This window comes from Polypterus senegalus, chromosome 12, assembly GCF_016835505.1.
Source record: "Polypterus senegalus isolate Bchr_013 chromosome 12, ASM1683550v1, whole genome shotgun sequence".
Classification (NCBI taxonomy): domain Eukaryota; kingdom Metazoa; phylum Chordata; class Cladistia; order Polypteriformes; family Polypteridae; genus Polypterus; species Polypterus senegalus.
In genome coordinates this window covers 54,147,706-54,170,375 of record NC_053165.1, presented here as the reverse complement: position 1 = coordinate 54,170,375, position 22,670 = coordinate 54,147,706, and the positions used below count along the sequence as shown (strand labels likewise).

The following is a 22,670-nucleotide window of genomic DNA, read 5'->3' as shown; positions in this document are numbered from 1 at the left end:
GCAAAGGTTATATTAAAATACAGGTAAAATTCCGTTACAACGAACTCCCAGGGACCTAAAAAATATTTAGTTGTAATAAAAATTTTATTATAATGAAATTCTATATTTGTTACTATAGTGCTTTCTTTAACTTGCGCCCAGGCGTTTGCAATCATTTGAATGGCTTCTTTCGCGTTAATTTTAATCTCCTCCTGCCTACAAGTTATGCTGATGAGAATTTTTCTCAGCATTTCCTTGTGATAATACACTTTCAATATGCGAATGATGGCCAAATTCAATGGCTTAAGCACTGCTGCGCAATTGGGTGGGAAGAATTCAATGCGAACATTATCTAAATGTGAAAGCATGTTGTGGGTAGCACAGTTATCAATCAGGAGCCGAATCATTCTTTTCTTCTTCATATTGTGAGGTTTCTGAACTCTTTTGAGACCCCACACCACCAAACCCCCCTCCCACCCAACGGAAACGACATGCTGAAGTGCGTCCCGAAGTGCAATTGCAGCGTCTGTGGGAGATTGTCTGTCTGTTGCTGGGGCATGGCAAAAACAGGCTTGTAGCACTGCAGTGAAGCGACACAGAAGCAAATCATAAAAGATTGGGGTCGTGCTATAAGTCCCTGTCTTGCAACCCAAAATACGAGGCTGAGTCTCAGTAATTTAGCAAAACCAGCTTTATTCAGCTTGAAACAGTAATGGCACACTTATTTATTGTAGCAGGATCTGCCACTCTGCTATACACAGACACAGCAGTCAAACAGGGTTGTGGCCAGATCAGTGACCAAGTAGTCCTGTTAACTGCACTTACAATGTTCCTTGCGTTACCCATCGATATCTTTTCTATATGCTTTGGCAAGGAGACACACCATAGTTTTGAGCCTGCTGTTGCCCCGGCAACAGATAAACAGTCTTTCATTGACGCGGAGATCGCACTTCCGGACGCTCTTTGGCATGTCATCCAGTTAGGGGAGGTCCCAAGAGAGTTTACAAACCTCACATTTTCTTGAATGAGTGCCGCATTAATAGGAATGTTTCTTGAACAAGCATCACTGAACCACATAAAAACTGCTTTTTTGACGTCTTCAAATGCAGCTGTTTACGTACGTTTGCAACCTGAGATTTTTTTTTTCTTTTTTTGCTCGGTTTCACTGGCAATGTCTTTTTACTTTTTGCCACAATCGAGAGCTGCAAAAATGTAAAGTTTTTTTTTTTCTAATATGAACTGTTATTGTTTTTTCGTGTCTGCCATTTCTATAGGAGGGTGACAACGAGTTAAATTCCAATGGATGTTTTTCAAACAGTACAAGTTAAGTTCGAAGAAAGAAAAAAAAAATGACAATGTTTATGTTTGGGGATTGTTGTGCACAACTGAGCTGTGGCCACAGAATTAACTGCTCTGCGGATGATTCATTCAGGCATTTCAAGGTCTTTTGGGCACTTCGTTGTAATGAACTCGCGTCATATGGGGAAACTGTCTGGGCCATAAAAATACTTCGTTGTAATGAAAATTTCGTTGTAATGGAATTTTACCTGCATAAACAAATGATAACACATTAAGTTTTCTTCCCATTGTTTTTTATAACCCATTTTCCAGTTCCTTAGTTCCAGAAGCCTGTAGTTGAATAGCAGGCCAAAAATATTTCTTAGATAGATAGATAGAGTCATGGGATATGCAGTTTGGGTGTTTGCATATCTATTTAAATACAGTAAACACTCGTTTATTGCGGTGAATTTCCACGAAGTAGGACTCTTTATTTATAAATCGAATATTTTCGCAGTTAGATCGTAGAAAATCTGTTTACGACCTTCTAAATACGTTTTTTTAACATTATTAGAGCCCTCTAGACATGAAATAACACCCTTTAGTCAAAAGTTTAAACTGTGCTCCATGACAAGACAGAGATGACAGTTCCGTCTCACAATTAAAAGAATGCAAACATATCTTCCTCTTCAAAGGAGTGTGCATCAGGAGCAGAGAATGTCAGAGAGAGAGAGAGAGAGAGAGACAGAGAGAGAGAAAAGCAAACAATCAACAATCAATAGGGCTGTTTGGGCTTTTAAGTATGCGAACCACCGCCAGACAAAGCAGCTGCAAGGAAGGGAGCAATGTGCAGGTAGTCTTTCAGCATTTTTAGAGGAGCATCCGTATCCTCTGGGCCAGCGTGCGAACAGCCCCTCTGCTCATACCCTCTCGGTCAGGAGCAGAGAATGTCAGAGAGAGTGAGAGAGAGAGAGAGAAAAGCAAACAATCAAAAATCAATACGTGCTGTTCGGGCTTTTAAGTATGCGAAGCACTGCGCGGGAAGCATATTGTATATCATTGAGGAGTTTTATTTAATACGTAATACATGCTCTGATTGGGTAGCTTCTCAGCCATCCGCCAATACCATCCCTTGTATGAAATCAACTGGGCAAACCAACTGAGGAAACATGTACAGGAAGTAAAAAGACCCATTGTCTGCAGAAATCCGTGAACCAGCAAAAAATCTGTGATATATATTTAGATATGCTTACATTTAAAATCCACAATCGAGTGAAGCCGCGAAAGTTGAAGCGTGATATAGTGAGGGATCACTGTATGATGTTTATTTTTTGTGAACATTTTTATTGATTATTGTGTGTCTGTATTTATAGATCTTAGATCTAGAAATTAGTTTAGTGTTTTAATCATTTAACCCCATTTAAAGTCTGCATCTACTCCAGTTGGATGTGTTTTTGTTTCTGTCTCCAATGAGGGAAAAAGAATGCCCTGGACTTCTAGAATATCTCAGCATTTAAATATTTGTGTTTTAAAATTTTTCTTTAGTGTAGTGTTAACAGAGTAAACAAAACGATATTATTGTCAGTTTGTTTGGTCTGACATCAACCCTCTGTTGCTGATAACCCACTGTCACGCACAGATTTAAGATTCAAAAGGACATTTTTTTTAATACTGTACAAAACATGATTGGCTTCAGTTTAGATTTCAGCACAGAGAATGAAGAAGCATCATATAAACAGAGCTGCTCAATTTCTTCCCATTATCTCTTTCTTCTGCTTCAGGCCTACTGCTTTATAAAATGAGGGAATAAAGCTGCTTGTCGTATGTGGTCTGCTCAAGTGACTATCCTGCCAGAGGGATGTGAAGGGAATCCCGTGGCAGTATTTTGCAGCACTACTGTACCACAGAGTGTAGAATGGCGTTTTATGGTGCCAGAACACTAGAAGCATTGTTTTGACTGCTCTGTTTTTACGTCACTTTGGAGACCTTGCGTCTGAACCACAAAGTAGGAAGTCGCCAGTCCCACAATATCTTTATGGTGCGTTTGTGGGGGTCTTTTATCTTCATGATTTAAAAAGCCATATGAGATGAAGATTAACTCTAAAGCATCAGAATTTTGGGAATCTAGCTACATATTCTTGAGATTCTCCAGTCTGAAAAAACAATTGTTCTATGCCTTTAAATAGGAAGTGCTTATGAATTAGAAAAGGGACACTGAGGTGGTTAAAACCATCAGTGGCAGGTAAACAAAATGATAGCTTTTAATGTGTTAAAGTGCTTGTATTTTTGCCTTAGGTAAATTTATATTATGCTCCATCTGCTATATATTTGCCCTTAGTACTAATATCAGGGAAATCCTAACTCCTACGTCAAAGATACTTGCCTTACTGTGTGCCAGCACAATTTTAAGGATACCTGCAGCTCCATGCCATTTTTGTTTAGTATAAAGGGAAAAGGTCTGTAAATGGTGAAATGCAACCCTTGCTAATAGTATGATTAAATCACTGTTATATTTTTAACTTATATTTCTTTAGCCATTTCATGAAGTGGAATTTCCTGGCAACCCTAGGACTTTTGGCCAGTTTAAGAACCTATTCTGCCCAGCAGAGGATACACCATGATGTTTTTGTTTAGCACTTTGACCTCCTCGTCCTTTTCTTGTATAAGTTTAAAAACATTTATTATTTTGAGTTAAGTTTTTTAAGTTAAAACAAAAATAATTGTGTTGTGCTTAGTTGGGTGTCCTGTAGTGTCCATTCTTTCACTTATTTACAACATTTTCTTTTAAAGTCCGCCCAAAAGCTCACCATTAAAACTTTTTTTTTTTTAATTTTTGTGGGCCAAAATGGATGACAAATAGGTCACCATCTTGATATGTGTAATTTCAAGTGAACCTCCTTCCTCACTTTCCACAGTGTTAACCAATTAGTGCAGAGAGCTGAGGTCTTAACTTCAAAAATGTCAACACTGAAGTTTCACAGGCAGTTTTGTGTGGCCTTGTCCACTGTAAATTACTTTCTCTCACTTTTAACACCTTACTACCCTGTTTCTTCCATTGCCAATATGTCATTAGCACAATAAACAGGCTTCTTTGATCCCTGTTCACACTACCAATCAGTGATATTTTGTTCAGAGCACTGTTATACTGCTTCTGGATGAGTCTGCTCGTTTCCATTTTCACTTCACACCATTGTGTTTATTTTCATATTGAGAACAGGGACCTGCAGGTAATAAAAAAAAAATAAAAAATAGTACCTGCCAAATAATACAAATTGTACACAACACGTGTTTTTTCCTATTTGGGGTTCATTGGGTGTACATACTTTTGCTTCCCCTTGCGGGGATTGAACCTCAGACATTGTGCTATGGCGGCTGGTTCACTTATTTGACAGGGTGTAGATCGGAGTATTACAAGCAAAAAAAAAATGGGAAAAGTGAGTTTGTTAGCAGCTTACTGCTTCATATGTTCTGTTTAGAAAGAGGGCATTGCTACTTGTAATCCTGTTAAGACGAGTGTCCATAATGGCAAATTCATTAACATGCATGGTTTTTAGCAAAAAAAAAAAAAAGCCTCATTGTTTTAAATATAAGCAGCTAAACAATTGCAAGACTGTTACCATGAAAGTATATCTGCATATAAATTGTTAATAGCCCATCTCTTGAGCATGGGAAAGGCGCTATATAAATAAAATGTATTATTATTATTATCTCTGGTGGACAAAATTAAGAAGCAGTCTTGTCAGAGAGACAACAGTTGAGAAAACCACTTTAATTTATGTCAGTCGTCCTGTCTTCCCTGAATGTCACTTTAACCAAAGCATTTCTAAAACCCTGTAAGCATCAAGGGTAAGATCTTAAAATTTGAATTCCGTAGTAAAAATGTGATAGAATAATTTAGAGATAACAGAAATTAAGTATTTTGGTTTGCAAGGCACACTGAAATGTATTAGCATTTGTTTTTAAAATGTCATAAAGAGACCTCTGAAGTGGTCACGTAAACCAGCAGAATGTTCCAGGGGGATGGTTCAAGAAACTGGCTGATGTAATGTTTTTTCATGCTCCTAGTAAGGCTTGCTAACTGGCACATATGCAGTTTAATAACACAATAAAAGCTGCCATTATTTCCCTTATCTATAACAATGGCACCAAAAAAAAAACGAGATTACAATAAAGTATAAATTAGGCAGACTAAACAATAAAATGCTATCAATCCTGGGCCACAATTACAAGTTTTATCATAGGCTTCAGGGATTCTAGTTTTAAAAGCTTATCTTAGTCTATCCTCCTTAGACTTTGCCACATTTGCTCAAAATCTGCCCTACCAAAGTTGAACTTAACAGTTTTAGTCTTAGCATCCACAATCTTTCTCATGCCATGTTAGTGCTTAAACATACTGTGTTAAACAAAACAGTCACTACTTCTAAAAATTCCTGTTCATTGTGCTATTAGATAGATAGATACTTTATTAATCCCAAGGGGTAATTCACAAATATAATATTTGCATGGTTATCCCAGTTAATATTTCAGTAGTTAAAGTCTGCTCTGACTATAATATCCTTCTGTAAACCTTCCATTTTAATATTACTAAAAAAATATGCAGTGAAATTATTGTCTGCATTGGGCGGTCTATAACACACTCCAAAAGTAAGGCCTCTCTCCCTAATGCTTTCCAAACAAGGCCACATGTTCTTACTAAGATGGGGCTCATCGTCCAACTGAAGAGGACATCCGTTTAAATTCTTTTTGACATGAACAGTAACCCACCTCCTTTTTTGTTCTGTCTGTTCTTCTGAAAAATATGTATCACTCTAGGTTATACTCCTACCCATCTTTGTTATTTAGCCAGGTTTCTGTTATTGCTATAATATAATTATGCTCCGCTACATACAACTCCAACTCACTCTCTAGCATTAAGGCAAGCTGTTTTTAATGTGTTACTCATTTTACTTTTGTACACGTTACATGATAGGACAGACAAATGATTGTATATTTCTTTTAAAAAGTTACTTGTGTATAATATTAGAATTGTATATTTCTTTTAAAAAGTTACTTGTGTATAATATTAGAATATTTCTACCCTAATGCGACCTTTCAAGTATCCACAGTCATCAATACAAAAAGCATAAGCTGAGGTAAGAACAATTTAGTGGGTATTTAACACTAAGGTTTTTGCTGCAGTTAAGTTTGAAACTAAAGGAATAGAAGATGAAATTCAAAATAAAATGTAGAATTTATGAATCGGTGTTTGGATAATAGATGCTTTTAAAATTAAAATGCTGAGAAACATCAAGGCTGTTTAACTGTGACACAACTGCTAATTTTTTCCCATAAAAAGAGTGTTAATTGCTTGCATTCTTAGCAAACAAGAATATATAACCTGTACTTCTTTTGTTTTTTCCTATACAGTACATTCTTTGATATACTTTTTGTACACCATATAAAGCTAGTACTTAGCCATTTTGAAATACATCTGTTAATAGCTTCATGCTCCCAACATGTCTTTTGCATATCCTCCATCTATCATCATATGACCCTTTTCAGTTCTTCCGTCTGGGAATATCCATGTTTCTTTTTGAATATATTTATGTAGTGAACATGTGAAATTTATTGTCATATTTCTACTCACTGCAAATACATACTACAGCTCATATTGCATTTTCATTGTTGTACTTTTCCTGTGCTGCCTCTCTTTCTAATTACTGAAGTATAAACTTGCTTTCAATTTCAGTATCACTAAATCAATTCTTTACACGACACTCTCTAAATCTTGAACATTATACAATCTTCATTTGATAATGTGCATTTTGGTCTTAAGATGTGTCAGTATAACAAGATGCAAATTTAAAAATAGGATTTATCTCAGTCCACCACAGCCAGACATGTTCTGAATGATTGCTGTTCAACTATATGACTGACTGGTTTGTAGAAGACTCCTATCGACCTGTGTATTAAATGTGCTCCCTGACTTTCTCCCCTCAGTTATACAAAAGTGCATTTTATAAAAATTATTAAAATATGGCTGCAACTACAAAAGACAAAACATTGCTTTGTTTTTGTCTGATTGTAGTAGCAATGCTTTCTTTCCTGTTTTGTTCATACTTCAAATACAGTATGCATCTGCAATGTGTGAATCTACAGCGACTTGGACTTTTTATCCATAAATATGACTTTAATGGTGCAAGGCAGAGGGAAGAAGTAAGATAATTACCGTGTATCTTTTGTCACATGAGAACTAAATCTAATCTGAACACAGCAATATGAATATCTATGACGGCAGCCCCTCTCTTTTTGACTTTAAAATATCACTATGTCATTTTACCATTAAAATCCTAGTCTTGGACGATGTCAGTTTTAGTGAAAAACATAGATTTGCAAAAGGTACTTATCTATCATCTACCTCCATATCAAACTTAATGGATCAGGATTCATTTGTATGACACTGTATTTTAATAATCAACCAGGTGCTTCAGGTGCACCACTTATACCATGACCCCCAAGCTTTATTTCTTACTCCTCTTGTACTGGGCCTGGCTCCACTGATGGGTTGTTTCTACTCAGGGATTTGCTGAGAGTGACACTCTCCTGTCACAGTTACTATCCACCCTGAGATGGCAGTGTCACTATATTTTGTGTGCTATGCTAAAGAAAAAACTTCTTGGGGCAGTTTCACATCAAAACTGCTATATAAAATCAAAAGTTCTGAGTTCATTCAACACTACTCCTGACATCTTATGGAGGACATGTAGTAGTGCCGGGAATAAGCAGCTAGTTCTGACTTGGATGCCCTCAGTTCACAGCCAAATTCTCTGTGTGATGATGTGATACAGAGACAGATTAGACCCTAAGTGATTCCAGATCAGCAAAATTTGGGGACTCTTCAAGGATTACTCACGAGGAGATGTGCCTATAGGGTGGAACCAGCAAGGCTGAGAGAGGTGCTGTGTAATTGTGTTTGTGCCTGTTGCTATAGAATATGATATCCTCCACGTTGCAGTAGAACACTAGTTTGCTAGCTCAACTGAGTTTAGGGAGTTCCCTGTAACAAAGATGGATAATGACCTGCTTCTGACTTGGAGGCTTCTAAAAGCAAGGATGAGGAACAGAAAGTTGCAAGACCCTACACAATTTTTTCACCAGTGTTTTGATTTTTATTCCACACCCCACACACCATAAAATGCAACTTTCCATTTGCCTTTTTACTGATATATTTCACAAGGTTTGGTTTTTCGCTTTAAGCTACATGCTATAAAATTATAGCTAATATGTTTTTTTTTCATATCCATCCTCCCACTTATCATTGCCTGTAGATGGTAATTACTCTGTAGTCTCAAAAGGTGTTTATCAGTAGTAATATTTAATCTTAAATTGAAACAGCCTCCTGGCTCTGGATTTGGCACTTAGTTAATTTACAGAGCTACTTTACTTATTTTGTGTTGTCAAGCTTGTCTGGACCTTGCAATTTTCACCTTTCTTTTGTAAATGAATATTGCTTAAGTTATATTTTTAAAAATATTTACCTCCAACCAACTTAATCTGCTGTTTATTCACCATTTATTCATTTGATTCTATGTGTTGTCCAGTCACAAATCTCCACAATTACAGTTCAAATTTAAATCTATGTCATTTATCTCCTGTGCTGATGATGTCATTACTGATAAATCCATGCTGTCTAACAGATATTTCTTAAAATAAGAAAATAATAGTGAGATAGTAAATTCTGGGCAAACTATTTTCCTCTTTGGATTTCTGAAGCAAAGATCATAAACTGTGGTCATTTTGTCAATTTATTTTTAAGCTCAATAAATTTTTATTTGATGTTTGTTAATTTTTTATTTTAATTTAGAATCTGTAGGAAAATTCATTTTACTTTGATTTTTAGATATGTTTTTTGTTTTGGTATTGTTGATTTAAAGCAGTTTGGAAGTTGTTTATCACTATTTTGTGTTTTCACATGGATCACCATTCTATACTCTAGCTGCTATGATGCTGCTGCCCATTATCAGGTTAGTGTGGCTCCAGAATTTATGATATAATTATTTTTGATCTGTACCTTGAGAACTTCATCTGCTTTCCTAATTCTTCCACCAGCTGTTGCATCTTATTGCCAATGCATTGCATATGACATGGCTGGTTTAGTTGTAAATTGGTTTAGCAATAGTGCATATGCACTAGTTAAGTCCTATTCCTGGACTTATTTTGTTGTGGCATTATAATGAATGAACTGCAATGCAGTCAGACATACAATGTCACATTTAATCCAACATGGTTGGATTATTTTTTACACCAGTAATACCTGTGCTATGCAAAGCTACTGACAGTAATTATTTGCAATTAGTTTAGTGGACTATAGAAGATCACAAGTTGTATTCCCAATGTCAAATCATGCATCCCAGCTTAGATAATTGGGGTAGTGAAATGTAACACATTTTATGTATAAATTATGGTCTGTTGGTCAGAAATGCCATTTTTGGAGAAATAAGCAGACAGCTCTAAAGTTATGTAGCATTGGTCTGGCATTTTTTTTTTCTCTTTCTTTCTTAATTCTTTTTCTCAGTCTGGCAGATTCAGTCTGGGTGTGACTGCGCAGTTGCCCGCTTAGAGAAATGTATTTTGAAAACGAAACACCCACAATCTTCCACAAAAATCTCTCCAGATGTCATAGCAATTTATGTCTGTAATTACCTTTTTTAATAATACAGAGAGAACTCTGACTTCAGACATGTCAGCCCAGGGATGTTGCCAAAAGCACCAACCCACTTGCCAAGATGCCTCTTTGATGTGTTGAGGACTGCTATCCTGGTTTGGCTTCTGGTTTGCATGGAGCAGGTTTTATGCTTTGTACCAGTGATTTTTCTTTTTGTAAATGTTTTATTCAGCCTTTGGTAAAGGGCATGACCCCTAATCCTGTGTATAAGTTTTAATTAAATATATATATATTGTGGAGGACTGCCGGCTTCCCAGGCCGGTCCGCACCCCAAGGCCGCCAGGAGGAGCTCTCCCGACAGCAGGATCGTGCCCCGAGATCCAGCAGGGCCTTATGGACTCTGTACTGTTTATACACAGCCCTGCTGGATACCTTGGGGACCACCAGGAGTTGCTGTGGGGGGACTTATGGGCTCTGTTGTGCCTTATGACCCGGGAGTACGTCACGGTCACGTGATGGGAAGGAATGGCGTGTTCCCGGGGTGAAATAAAAGACTGATTGCCCTGACCCGGAAGGAATAAGGAACTGTGGACTGCTGGGACAGGAACACCTCCGGGTCAGGGGCTATAAAAGGACAGTGCCTCAGTCCAGACACTGAGCTGAGCTGGGAGGTAGAGGAGCAAAGTGTCTGGGCGAGGAGGAGTGTTTTGTTATTGTGTTTATTAATAGTGATTTAATAACGTATGAGTAGTGTGGAAGGTGCTTGGTGCACTTTGAGTGAAAATAAAGAGTCTTGGACTTTTACCTGGTGTTTGGAGTCATCCCTGAGGGTTCAAGGGAGCATTAGCGCCCCCTACAGCCACAATATATATATATATATATATATATATATATATATATATATATATATATATATATATATTAATATTATGTTTTGCTTTGACAAGCATACAGAACAAGGCTTTTAATTAAAGGTGTCTCCTACGTGACGGAGAGAAAACATTTGTGGACTGCTCTTCTTGGAAGGTCAACCGAGTGTCACAGCTCACTTCAAACTAAATAGTATGTTTGCTGCCAGTTTTGCGCCGCATTACACTATCTGATTTTTCCTGTACTGTTGATATCATTTGTTTGGGATATACAATTCTTGCAAGAAAGAAATGAACATTAAAAGGGGCTAGTCTAAAAATTATATCTGAAATGGATGAAATTATATCCTTTTATCTTTACATTTCCTATCTCCATTAGATGGGCTTGTTGGGCAGTGAATGCAGACCTAAAAAAAGAACACACACTGTGGGCTAAAGATGAAGACACTATCTTGTGGGAGATGCAAAGATCTACCATCTTCTAGGCCAGCATGCTAACCAGCTCTACTATATATTCTGCAAAATACATTTCTCAACAAATTATAGCATATAAGCAATAAACAAGCTGCAAAGAAATCTCTTAACAATTTTTCAAATGTAATTCACAGCATTTTCTTTTTCATCTTCCCAATTATTCTATTGAATATGAACTTTTATTTTGAACCTTTTCATTTGGGCACTGTACTTTCCTAATTCTTTTAAAGCAGGTAAGAACCACCTCAGTTGTTTCTGACTTCTTGTAGCTGCCCTAAATATGCTTGGCCTGTGACTGGAGTAATAATTAGATATCCTTTAATGATCAGAAAAGGAAATCATATGGAATGTAATAAAAATGTTGATTAGCATATGAAAGTAAGTGCTTCACTGTACATGTGATAACAATTAACTGAACATACAAACCTAATTTCTGAATTGCCTCATATTTTATGGCGGAGTGGTGGCTCTGAGGCTAGGGATCTGCACTGACAATCAGAAGGTTGCCGGTTCGAATCCCGTAAAATGCCAAAAGGGACTCTGCTCTGTTGGGCCCTTGAGCAAAGCCCTTAACCTGCAATTGCTCCGTCCTGGGTATGAAGGCCCTCCAACCTGCAGGGAAACACTTGGGTGTTGGGTGGCAGAATTGGCACTCCAAAAAACCTCACACTGTTCCACTCCATCTGAACTAGTGTGGTGCTGAGGTATCACCCGTTGCATGGCTACACTCAGGTCCTAATCTGGGATCCTGATTTGGTTTGTCGTGTGGTGGGTGCGGCAATGCACTGTATCAGTGCATGCTCCTAACCGTCATATTTTATAGTATCGAACTACAAAAACATTTAGCTTTACTGATTTTGTATCTGTTTAATCTGCATCATTCTGTCTTTAACATTTTATATCTCCTTTAAACAATATGGCCAAGCCTAGGAACTAAATGTACGTTTTATTTTAAGCAAGCTTAAGTTAGATACTATATCTATGTACCAGCTAAGAATGTTTCACACTATTGTGCTTTCTTTGGTTAGGCATAGGACATTTCTAATTATTAAGATTCGACTGACATTCTGCCTTCACTTTTACTTTTCCAGTGCATTATATTTTAAAGTCTTGATTCTTCTTTTTCTTTCAGCTGCTCCCTTTAGGGGTTGCCACAGTGGATCATCTTGTTCTGATACACCCATCACCTGCATGTCCCCTCTCAACATATCCATAAACCTTCGCTTAGGCCTTCCTCTTTTCCTTTTCCCTGGCAGCTCTATCCTTAGTATCCTTCTCCCAATATACCCAGCATTTCTCCTCTGCACATGTCCAAACCAACGCAATCTCGCCTCTTTGACTTTGTCTCCAAACCGTCCAACTTGAGCTGACCCTCTAATGTACTCATTTCTAATCCTATCCATCCTTGTCACACCCAATGCAAATCTTAGCATCTTTAACTCTGCCACCTTCAGCTCACATAGCTGGTCTCACTACCGTCTTGTAGACCTTCCCTTTCACTCTTGCTGATACCCATCTGTCACAAATTACTCCTGACACTCTTCTCCACCCATTCCACCATGCCTGCACTCTCTTTTTTACCTCTCTTCCACAATCCCCATTACTCTGTACTGTTGATCACAAGTATTTAAACTCATCCACCTTCGTCAACTCTACTCCCTGCTTCCTCAACATTCCACTGACCTCACTCTCATTTACACACATGTATTCTGTCTTGTTCCTACTGACCTTCATTCCTCTCCTCTCTAGAGCATATCTCCACCTCTCCAGGGTCTTCTCAACCTGCTCCTTACTATTGCTACATATTACAGTGTCTTTAGCAAATATCATAGTCCATGGGGACTCCTGTCTAATCTCATCTGTCAGCCTGTCCATCACCACTGCAAATAAGAAAGGACTCAGAGTCGATCCCTGTTGTAATCCCACCTCCAACTTGAATGCATCCATCACTCCTACTGCAGACCTCACCTCTGTCACACTTTCCTCGTACATATCCTGTACAACTCTTATGTACTTCTCTGCCATTCCTGACTTCCTCATACAATACCACAGCTTCTCTCAAGACACCCTGTCATATGCTTTCTCCAGGTCCACAAAGAGGCAATGCAACTCCTTCTGGCCTTCTCTAAACTTCTCCATCATCATCCTCAGAGCAAACATTGCATCTGTGGTGCTATTTCTTGGCATCAAACCATACTGCTGCTCACTAATCATCACCTCACTTCTTAACCTAGTTCCCACTACTTTTTCCCATAACTTCATGCTGTGGCTCATTAATTTTATTCCCCTGTAGTTACTACAGTCCTGCACATCCCCCTTATTCTTAAATATCAGCACCAGTACATGTCTTCTCCACTCCTCAGACATCCAATTTCCAAGATTCCATTTAACAATCTGGTTAAAAACTCCACTACCATCTCTCCTAAACACCTCCATGCTTCCATACATATGTCATCTGGACCAACGGCCTTTCCATTTTTTATCCTCTTCATAGCTGTCCTTACTTCCCCCAGTGAACTGATTCACTGTCTCCACATCATCCAACCTCTTCTCTCTCTCATTCTCTTCATTCATCAGCCTCTCAAAGTACTCTTTCCATCTGCTCAACACACTCTACTCGCTTGTGAGTACGTTTCCATCTTCATCCTTTATCACCCTAACCTGCTGGACATCTTTCCCATCTCGGTCCCTCTGTGTAGCCCACCGGTCCTTTTCTTCCTTCTTAGTGTCCAACCTCTCATACAACTCATCATACGTCTTTTCTTTAGCCTTCACCACCTCTCTCTTCACCTTGTGCCTTATCTCCTTGTACTCTTGTCTACTTTCTGCATCTCTCCGACTATCCCACTTCTTCTTTGCTATCCTCTTCCTCTGTATACTCTCCTGTATTTCCTCATTCCACCACCAGGTTTCCTTTTCCTCCTTCCTCTTTCCAAATGTCACACACTCTTCTTGCTGTCACCCTTACTACATCTTTTGTAGTTTCCCAACTGTCTGGTAATTCTTCACTGCTACCCAGTGCCTGTCTCACCTCCTCCCTAAACTCAACCTTGCAGTCTTTCTTTTTCAACTACCACCATTTGATCCTTGGCTCTGTTCTCACTCTCTTCCTCTTCTTGATCTCCAACGTCATCCTGCAGACCACCATCCTATGCTGCTTAACTACACTTTCCCCTGCCACCACATTGCAGTATTCAATCTCCTTCAGATCAACTCTTCTGCAAAGGATGTAATCTACCTGTGTGCATCTTTCTCCACTCTTGTACGTAACCCAGTGTTCCTACCTCTTCTTAAAATACAAATTCACCACAGCCATGTCCATCCTTTCGGTAAAATCCTCTATCTTCTGACCTTCTCCATTCCTCTCCTTGACACCATACCTACCCATCACCTCCTCGTCTCCACTGTTCCCTTCACCAACATGCCCAATGAAACCTGCTCCAATCGCCACTTTCTGTCCCTTGGGTACACTGTTCATCACTTCATCCAACTCACTCCAAAAATCTTCTCTCTCACCCATTGCACACCTAACTTGCGGTGCATATGCACTAACAACATTCATCATCACACTTCCAATTTCTAGCTTCATAATCATTATTCTGTCTGACACTCTTTTCACCTCCAAAACACTCTTGACATACTGTTTCTGCAGAATAAGTCCTACCCAATTTCTCCTCCCATCCACACCATGATAGAACAATTTGAATCTACCTCCAATCCACCTGGCCTTACTCCCCTTCCATTTAGTCTCTTGCACACACAATATATCAACCTTCCTCCTCTCCAACATATTTGCTAACTCTGTCCCCTTACCAGTCATACTGCCAACATTCAAAGTTCCTACCCTCAGTTCCACTCTCTTTAACTTGCTCCTCTCCTCCTGCCGCCGGACACATCTCGCCCCTCTTCTTCTCCTTCGGCCAACAGTAGCCCAATTGTTGATTAATGTAATTAACTCCTTATAGGAGGCTTTTGGTTTACTGTATTTTGCTTTGGGCCTGGATTATGTGTGTGTGTATATATATATATATATATATATATATATATATATATATATGGAAGCGAAGGTCTGTGGTACGGTTTGCATATTTGCAGCTGGATATCCACAAAGTAAGAAAATAAATCATGTATCATAAAGTAGTTTTGGTCGTAAAGTTTTATTTATTATGAATATGTTCTTAAGTTTGCATATGCTGGGTTCATGTCCAAATGTCTATTAATGGTGTTATCGTCTGATAGCCAAGATTCAGCCAGCTCTCTGGCACTTGTAGTACTGGCTTTAAATCTTTCTTGTACATTGTCCCAGTTAAGTGTATGTCCTGTTGATTTTGTATGTGTATAGATAAGTGATCGTGAGTCCTTCCTTCTGACTGCGTTGCGATGTTCCTGTATACGTGTTGCGATTCTTTTTGATGTTTGTCCAATGTATACTGCTGGGCAAGAACTGCATGGAATGCTATAAACTGCGTTTCGTGTTTCTGCTGTTGATTTCTCAGCAGAAAAGAACTATTCTGGGCATCTCTCGCCTAGAAGAATTTGTTTTGCCGACGTACCTGCATTGCTTGTGTATTAGCGACGGGAGGAAAAGTAAAAGACATATCATTTTGCTGATGTTAGCAGCTAAGCAACTTTGTCTTTCTTTGGAGGTTTCATTTTGCTGAAATGCTCACCTCGTTTTACGTTATTTGCGGCTAAGCAAGTTTTCTGTTTCCTCTGAGGCGGAGCCCTTACCCTGACTCCACCTCTCACTTCCGTGCTGGACCGACGCAAACACTTCCATGCGTAGATGTTTATATATAAGATTCACCTTGCAATGGAATTTCTTTCTTTTCTTACGAGATTGATTCTTATAATGTGTACATGGCAAAAAAACTTGACCTTTCACATTCTGTGGTTCCACTTTTATTTCTCCTTGGAACTTTTAACAGGCCATTATTTTGAAAAGTTAGTGGTAGCTCTGGATACATTAATAGGTTCAGGAGGTGACTAAAGAATTTACACCTTTATATGTCAAAATGACTGTTCTAAAAATTTTACTGAAGGCAAATCTGTTTATAAAAACTGGAGTTATACCATTACACTTACTAGTTCTGATCTCTTGCTCTGAATTAACTGTAGAGTAGTAGATCAATGAAAGATTTGAATGGGCTAGCAGCAAAACATTTTAATATTAAAATCTGCTTGAAATAAATAAATCCGAATATCGAGTCTCTTCCACACTTTACAAGTACTTCTAAACTGAAGAAAACATGGAAGCATAATTAACAATGTCTAAATCCATTTACCATGGTATCTGGAATGTTGCTGGTTCAAATCCCATTACTGCCAGAACAGATCCTACTCTGTTGGGCCCTTGAGCAAGGCCCTTAACTTGAAAATTGCTCTGGGGCGCTGCAAAATGGCTGACCCTGCGCTCTGACCTCCAAAGGTCAAGTGAAAAGACAATTTATCCTTAATACAGTGTACCAAAGAAAATTACCACCATCAATGAAGCACATCAAGCATATAGGCTACATAAATGTTCAGAAATATTCTTTATGGATAACACCATTAAAGATTTCATTCTAATGTCAAGAAGGAAAGCATGCTGATAAATAAAGCCTTGCAACACGGCCAAAATGTAATCCTGGCAAGCTTCCAGCATAACGGCCCGTCCACACAGCCTGTAGTTGCACTGCGGTATATAATGTCTAGAACCAAGATTAGTTTTGTGCTACTATTCCATAACAGTATGTAACTAAACAAAGGACTGGATTATCTTGACTGCTTTACAGGTTTGTAAGCAATAGCAATTTTAAATGAAAAAGTGTTACAAAACACTTTACAGCCCATGTTGGAGACCCACGTTCAATAAATATGAATCTTTAGTGAGTTATAGTTTATGTTAACAATCAGTTTTAAAAGTCTTACCTCCTATATATATATATATATATATATATATATTCCCCTTTGTTCTTGGGCACTCCGGATTTTTTAAAACAGATGCCAACTGGCATGTGCAGGCTGAGTACAGGTTTCTCACCCTTCAAGAGAACAGCAAGTTCTTTGTGGCGGCGTTCTAGTACATGTGGCTGTCAGTCATAACAGGAATTTGTACATCTCTTCTGCAGCTCAGTGCTTGAATGGGTCACCATCGCAGACATTTTTAAGCTGCTGCTGACGGCACTTTCCATAGTAAGGTCAACAAAGGGACACACTTTTTTTTTTTTTTTTTAAATGTTTAGTGCTTTATAACTGGTTATCTTCTTTGAGGTTGCAGGTGCGACTGGCTATAAATGTTGCCATGATGTGGTAGCATTGGATACATAACACGTCTCATTTAGGTGTGACCTTGGTCAAGATTTTAGGTTGCAGTTGCCTACAAGAAAGTTGTTACTAAAACAGCCTAAGATCACAGCCCTAAGTTTACAGCTGAAGGTGTCATGTTTGTAGCATAGGCAGTTCATTCTAGGCAAACTCCAGGACAATGCATGGCAAACATATAAAACAATTAAAATAAATGTTTGCTTTATGAGTTTTAATTTTTATGAGAGATTAGTATTAGAAGTAATGGTTCCTGAGTGAGAGCACTATTTATCACAAGCAAAACCATAAAATGCTTTAAAAGCAAACCAATAACTGGTAAACTGCAATTCAAAACGCTATCATTTCATCTTCCATATCTGTTTTTTCCATTAGTGCCTACCCAGCATCATGTTACAAAAAAAAAAATAAATAAAAATAAATTAAAATGACTGTCACTATAGAGAACCCAGTCCAAAGGCAACTTGCAAATACTGGTAGTTTAAATATTTACAACTGGAGCACAACTACTGCTTTATGATGTGTATGAGATGGAGGTAGCAATTGAACCTGCACCTTTATGGTTTAGAGTCAAGTTTGGTAGCCAAGCCAAGTTGCATACATGGCTGTAATCCTACCAAGCACAGACTCTCAGTGAGCCAACTGTCTTTCTATAGCCAGGATATTGCTGGTGTAAGTGACTGTCCCTATTCATGATCATATCTTCTGTGTAGAGTTCAGCTTTTTTTTTTTTTTGTTTACTCCAACTAACCTCAGCTTAGTCTAGTGGTGCTGCTTCTCCACCTTACCATGGCTTTCATCTGAACAGTCTTTGCCAGAAACACATTGCATACCACAGCCCTGTCTCACTCACATCTTCCTGGTTCATGGGTGGTTTCAGCTGCTGTAGGCACAGACCTGGAGAATGTGAGAAATTTGTGCCGCAGGCAGTGGGACACCTTTGTGCCCTGGCAGCGTGCTTCAGCATCTTGGACTGTGAGCTGTTTTAAATTCATATCGGTTGTTTTGTTCTGGGCCAAACTATGAAGTGTTTTGTCTCAGGTGCACCATGAGAAATGAGCAGTCCTGTCAAGAATGACGGAGCTCAGCTATAAATAAACACACATAAAAGACTAGAAAGTTGAAAGCAGCTTTGACTGGTGGCATGTTGTTTAAAATAACATCAGTTAAAAATGTATCTATTTCTACCATATCTCTGTCTTTTATATGAGATATTCTCTCTCTATTTATATATATACATATACATATATATATATATATATATATATATATATATATATATATATATATATACATATATATACATATATATACATATATATATATATATATATATATATACACACACCAATTCCCATTCTACATAGTGTAATACATAATAGCAGAATAAAATAAACTTTCCATTCACTTTGCAAAATCTGCTTTCTCCACTGCTGGATTGAGGGAGTCTAAAGCCCACCCTGCCAGTATCATTCTATTTATATCAGGCAAATGCCAAGGTTCTAGTTAGCCTAATACACAGGTTTGTGATTTTGGACAAAAGCCCAACAACAATACAATAACAATAATTGTGTTACCATAAAGAAAACCAGAGCACAGAAAATGTCATTTAAAAACAAACAAAATACATCTTCCTATTATATCTTTGTATTTTATATCCATACATATATTTTTAAATTGTCAGTGTTTTTTTTTTATTTTAATAATTATACTAATTCAAGTTCAAGCTTATTTTAACACGTAAAGATTGCAGTAAAATTCTTACTTGTCAGAATTAAACTGCCATGAATATTTAAACATACAATTAGCTTCAAAAGTAATTATTAGATATAATAAGGCCACAGAACAGAAATGCATACAATATGGGAATATACAAGGAGGAGAATTTTAAATTCAGCTCACAAACTTAAATGGAGGCCAGCGTTAAGACTTAAGAACTAGAGGTATATGGTTGTATTTTATCATTGTTGTAAGGATTCTTGAGCAGCATTTTCAATAAACTGAAAGCTACACATAGAACTGTTTGAACAGCCCTAGAATAACCCATTGCAGTAGTCAATGGAATAAATTAATTCATTAATTTCTCTGCATCCTCCATATTTACAAACCATATTAATTTTATATTTGTATGGTTTTAAATGGTGTTTCAATGTGTGTTTTGAGTTATTTAAACTCAAAAACAGAATATGGTTGCAGTCTGCATCATTTGAAAGGACAGATGGTAGATTTTATTTAGGTTTTAAGACTTCTTGGTCTGCTATAAAGTTAAAATGACTACAGTGGTGTTTGCAAGAACAGAAAAGGTTTTACACCAAAATATTTAAACAGTGAGAGGACACTGAAATCTGGAATCACGTATTACCAGTTTTATCATGAAAGATATTCATTAAGTCTGCACTGCTAATGTATGTTGGTATTTTGCGTGGCAGTTCATAATTCGCATTTGTTGGATTAGCAACTGTTCTAAACAATACATACCGATTATCTATATTTTCATCTAATAATCTGCAATAGTAAGCAAAGCAGACCCCAAAAAGAGCTTATTTACACGTTTTAAAACTCTATGTCCATGCATTTCAGACAACTTGTAGTTCTGTTGTTCTCCACCTAATTTTCAGCATTCTGACTTCATAGTGTAAGCGCTATCATTAAACCTGGGCGAGTTTCTATGTGTTTTAATGAATTTAGTTTTAAGGAGCCTACTGTAATCAAGGCCTCTCTCAGGGATACATAATATGTCAGTTGATCAATTGATTATTCTCCATAATTAAGTTTGAGTTTATCAAAATACAGTATGCACAAATTTTCATACAGAGTTACAATCCAGATGTCGCACAGTCTTTGTTTAATATGTGATTGTATAGGTAATGGCAAGAACAAGTTAATATTAGTGATCAGAGATAATTTCATTTAATGGAATATTACTTACATTTTGAATCACAACCCCATATGAAATAATTAGATCAAATGTGATATTATCACAGTGAATTTTATTTCAACAGCTCATTGTTTTCTAGATTACATTTTAATCTTCTGGTCTTTTCCTTTTACCATAAAACCCGTTAAATGTCACCTCATAACACCACATTAGAGCAAGTTGCTAGGGACTCCACATTATGATAATAGTATTACTATGTATTAGCATAAACCATTACAATTATCAGTTTTCAAGAAGTTTTCACAGTAAGACGGGGAATACTCCTAGCGCACAAATTGGTACATTGACTAAATTTACCTTGAGGCAAGTTATTGTGCGATAAACCCATATATTTGTAGTAGGCCTTCCAACTAAAACTCAATGCTTTTTTTAAAATTTAATACTTAAGCCTACATACATTTTTCCATTGCCATTAGGTATGCTAACCTGGCATTTCTATAATAAATTATTAAGCTTTCATACACAAACAAAACATTTTGAAATTTATTTAGCTTTTTCTTTTTCTCAAGAGGATTCTCACACGGAGATTAACTTTGGCTATTTAGAAAAGGAGCAATGACAACAATTTCAGCTACAGTTTCTTATGAATCTACTTTCTTTTTGCTTACATAAGTCTGCCTATCCTCAATTCAGTATCAATCAGCTTTCGAGCACTTTTGTGAAGTGCATTGGAAAGACAGTACATGTTTGGGGTGTTCCAGAATTCTAGATTTTAATGTGGCAATAGTTTTAAGTGGCAGTTGTCATATTAAGCACTTTCTTTTCTGTAACATTAAAAAAAAAAAAAAAGTACCCAAACTTTCAACTTAAATCTGGAGAAAGCATTTGGTATAGGAATTTCTGTAGCAGTGGCTCAGTACAGTCATTTCCACTAAATTACCATCAAATTACGGGACTGAGGTTTATGGAAGAAAGTGAAAACTGTATAAAAAATGCTGGTACTTGTTAAATTGAATTAATGGTTGCTCACCATGAAATATCACAAGGTGCTACTTTATCTATTCCACCCAAACTCTAATGTTTGCACAAATAAATTAATATTTCCATTTAGTTCTTAAAAATAAGGTTCTTAGTATGCCTAAATATGAATCATAAAAAGTAAAAGTATGAATATATAAAGATAAGACCAGTCCCCCATCAACATTCGATTAATTGCTGTGAAGCACTGACACATGAAAGATGAACGACTCCTTGTGGAATTTTGGGAGCACAGCTGTGTGGCACTTCCATATTGCTGTGCATCAGGAAGAGTGAGTGGCATGATAACTGCTAAGTGACAGTTCAAAAGCGCTGAATGTCACCTTGAAAAAAGGCAGTCGAGACTCAAATATTGGTTTATTGCTATTCCACATCAGTAACCCACACCTGACTCACAGGGCCAAGATCACAATGACTGGAATAGTTTCTGACCAACATACGGCCAAATGACTGGTTCAGAGTGGAGCTGGAAGCCAGTGCCTGACTGTACATACATACCTACAAATACTGGATATAAAATGTGGAGACAATTTTTTTTTTTTGTTTTTAACTTATTGATTCCCCAGTAGCCTTCATCATAAATCAGCTTTAAAAAGATTATTTAGCTAAAAGTACATTGCAAATAATAGCAGTAATTACTTAACAACATAAAAAATACATTTCAAAATTGTATTAAAGTGGACAATATCAGGTGTAATGAAGTAATGCTTGATTACATCTTTTGAGGACATTCCAAAGTTTAGTACTGGTGTAATAAATCTAGCATTCAAAAAAGGTGAAAAAAGTATGACTTAATAAAATGTTTATATTTTTAGATTGGGACTCAGTGAATTCAATCTTTTACATTGCAACTGTTTACAGTATGTGAACTGAACTGCAGCATGGCAGCATTTTATTCAGACTTGGATTTAATACTGAACATCTGCTAATAGGAAGTGTCTTTTCATTTTAGTGCCAGGAAACCTAGGATGCTTCAGAGATAGCGGAGATCCTCCCACGCTATCTGGCAGCAGTGAGACATCCAACAAACTGACCATTCAAAGCTGCATTAGTTTTTGCCGAAGTCGCAGATACAAGGTAAGTTATCACAGTGGTAGATATATATATCAATAAATATATATATATATATATATATATATATATATATATATATATATAATTATAATGTATACCTATTTTGTGCTTTCTATGTTCCATGTGAAGTACT

The 22,670-nt window shown here is 37.3% G+C and overlaps 1 protein-coding gene across 1 annotated transcript in view; it reads left to right on the top strand.

The window, feature by feature from the left end:
* kremen1 (kringle containing transmembrane protein 1) overlaps positions 1 to 22,670 on the top strand; it is a 134,270-nt gene that overhangs the window by 96,550 nt on the left and 15,050 nt on the right. Inside the window, exon 4 of the mRNA XM_039771416.1 lies at positions 22,416 to 22,540. Coding sequence (XP_039627350.1) covers positions 22,416 to 22,540 — 125 coding nt within the window. The remainder of the gene's footprint in view (positions 1 to 22,415; positions 22,541 to 22,670) is intronic.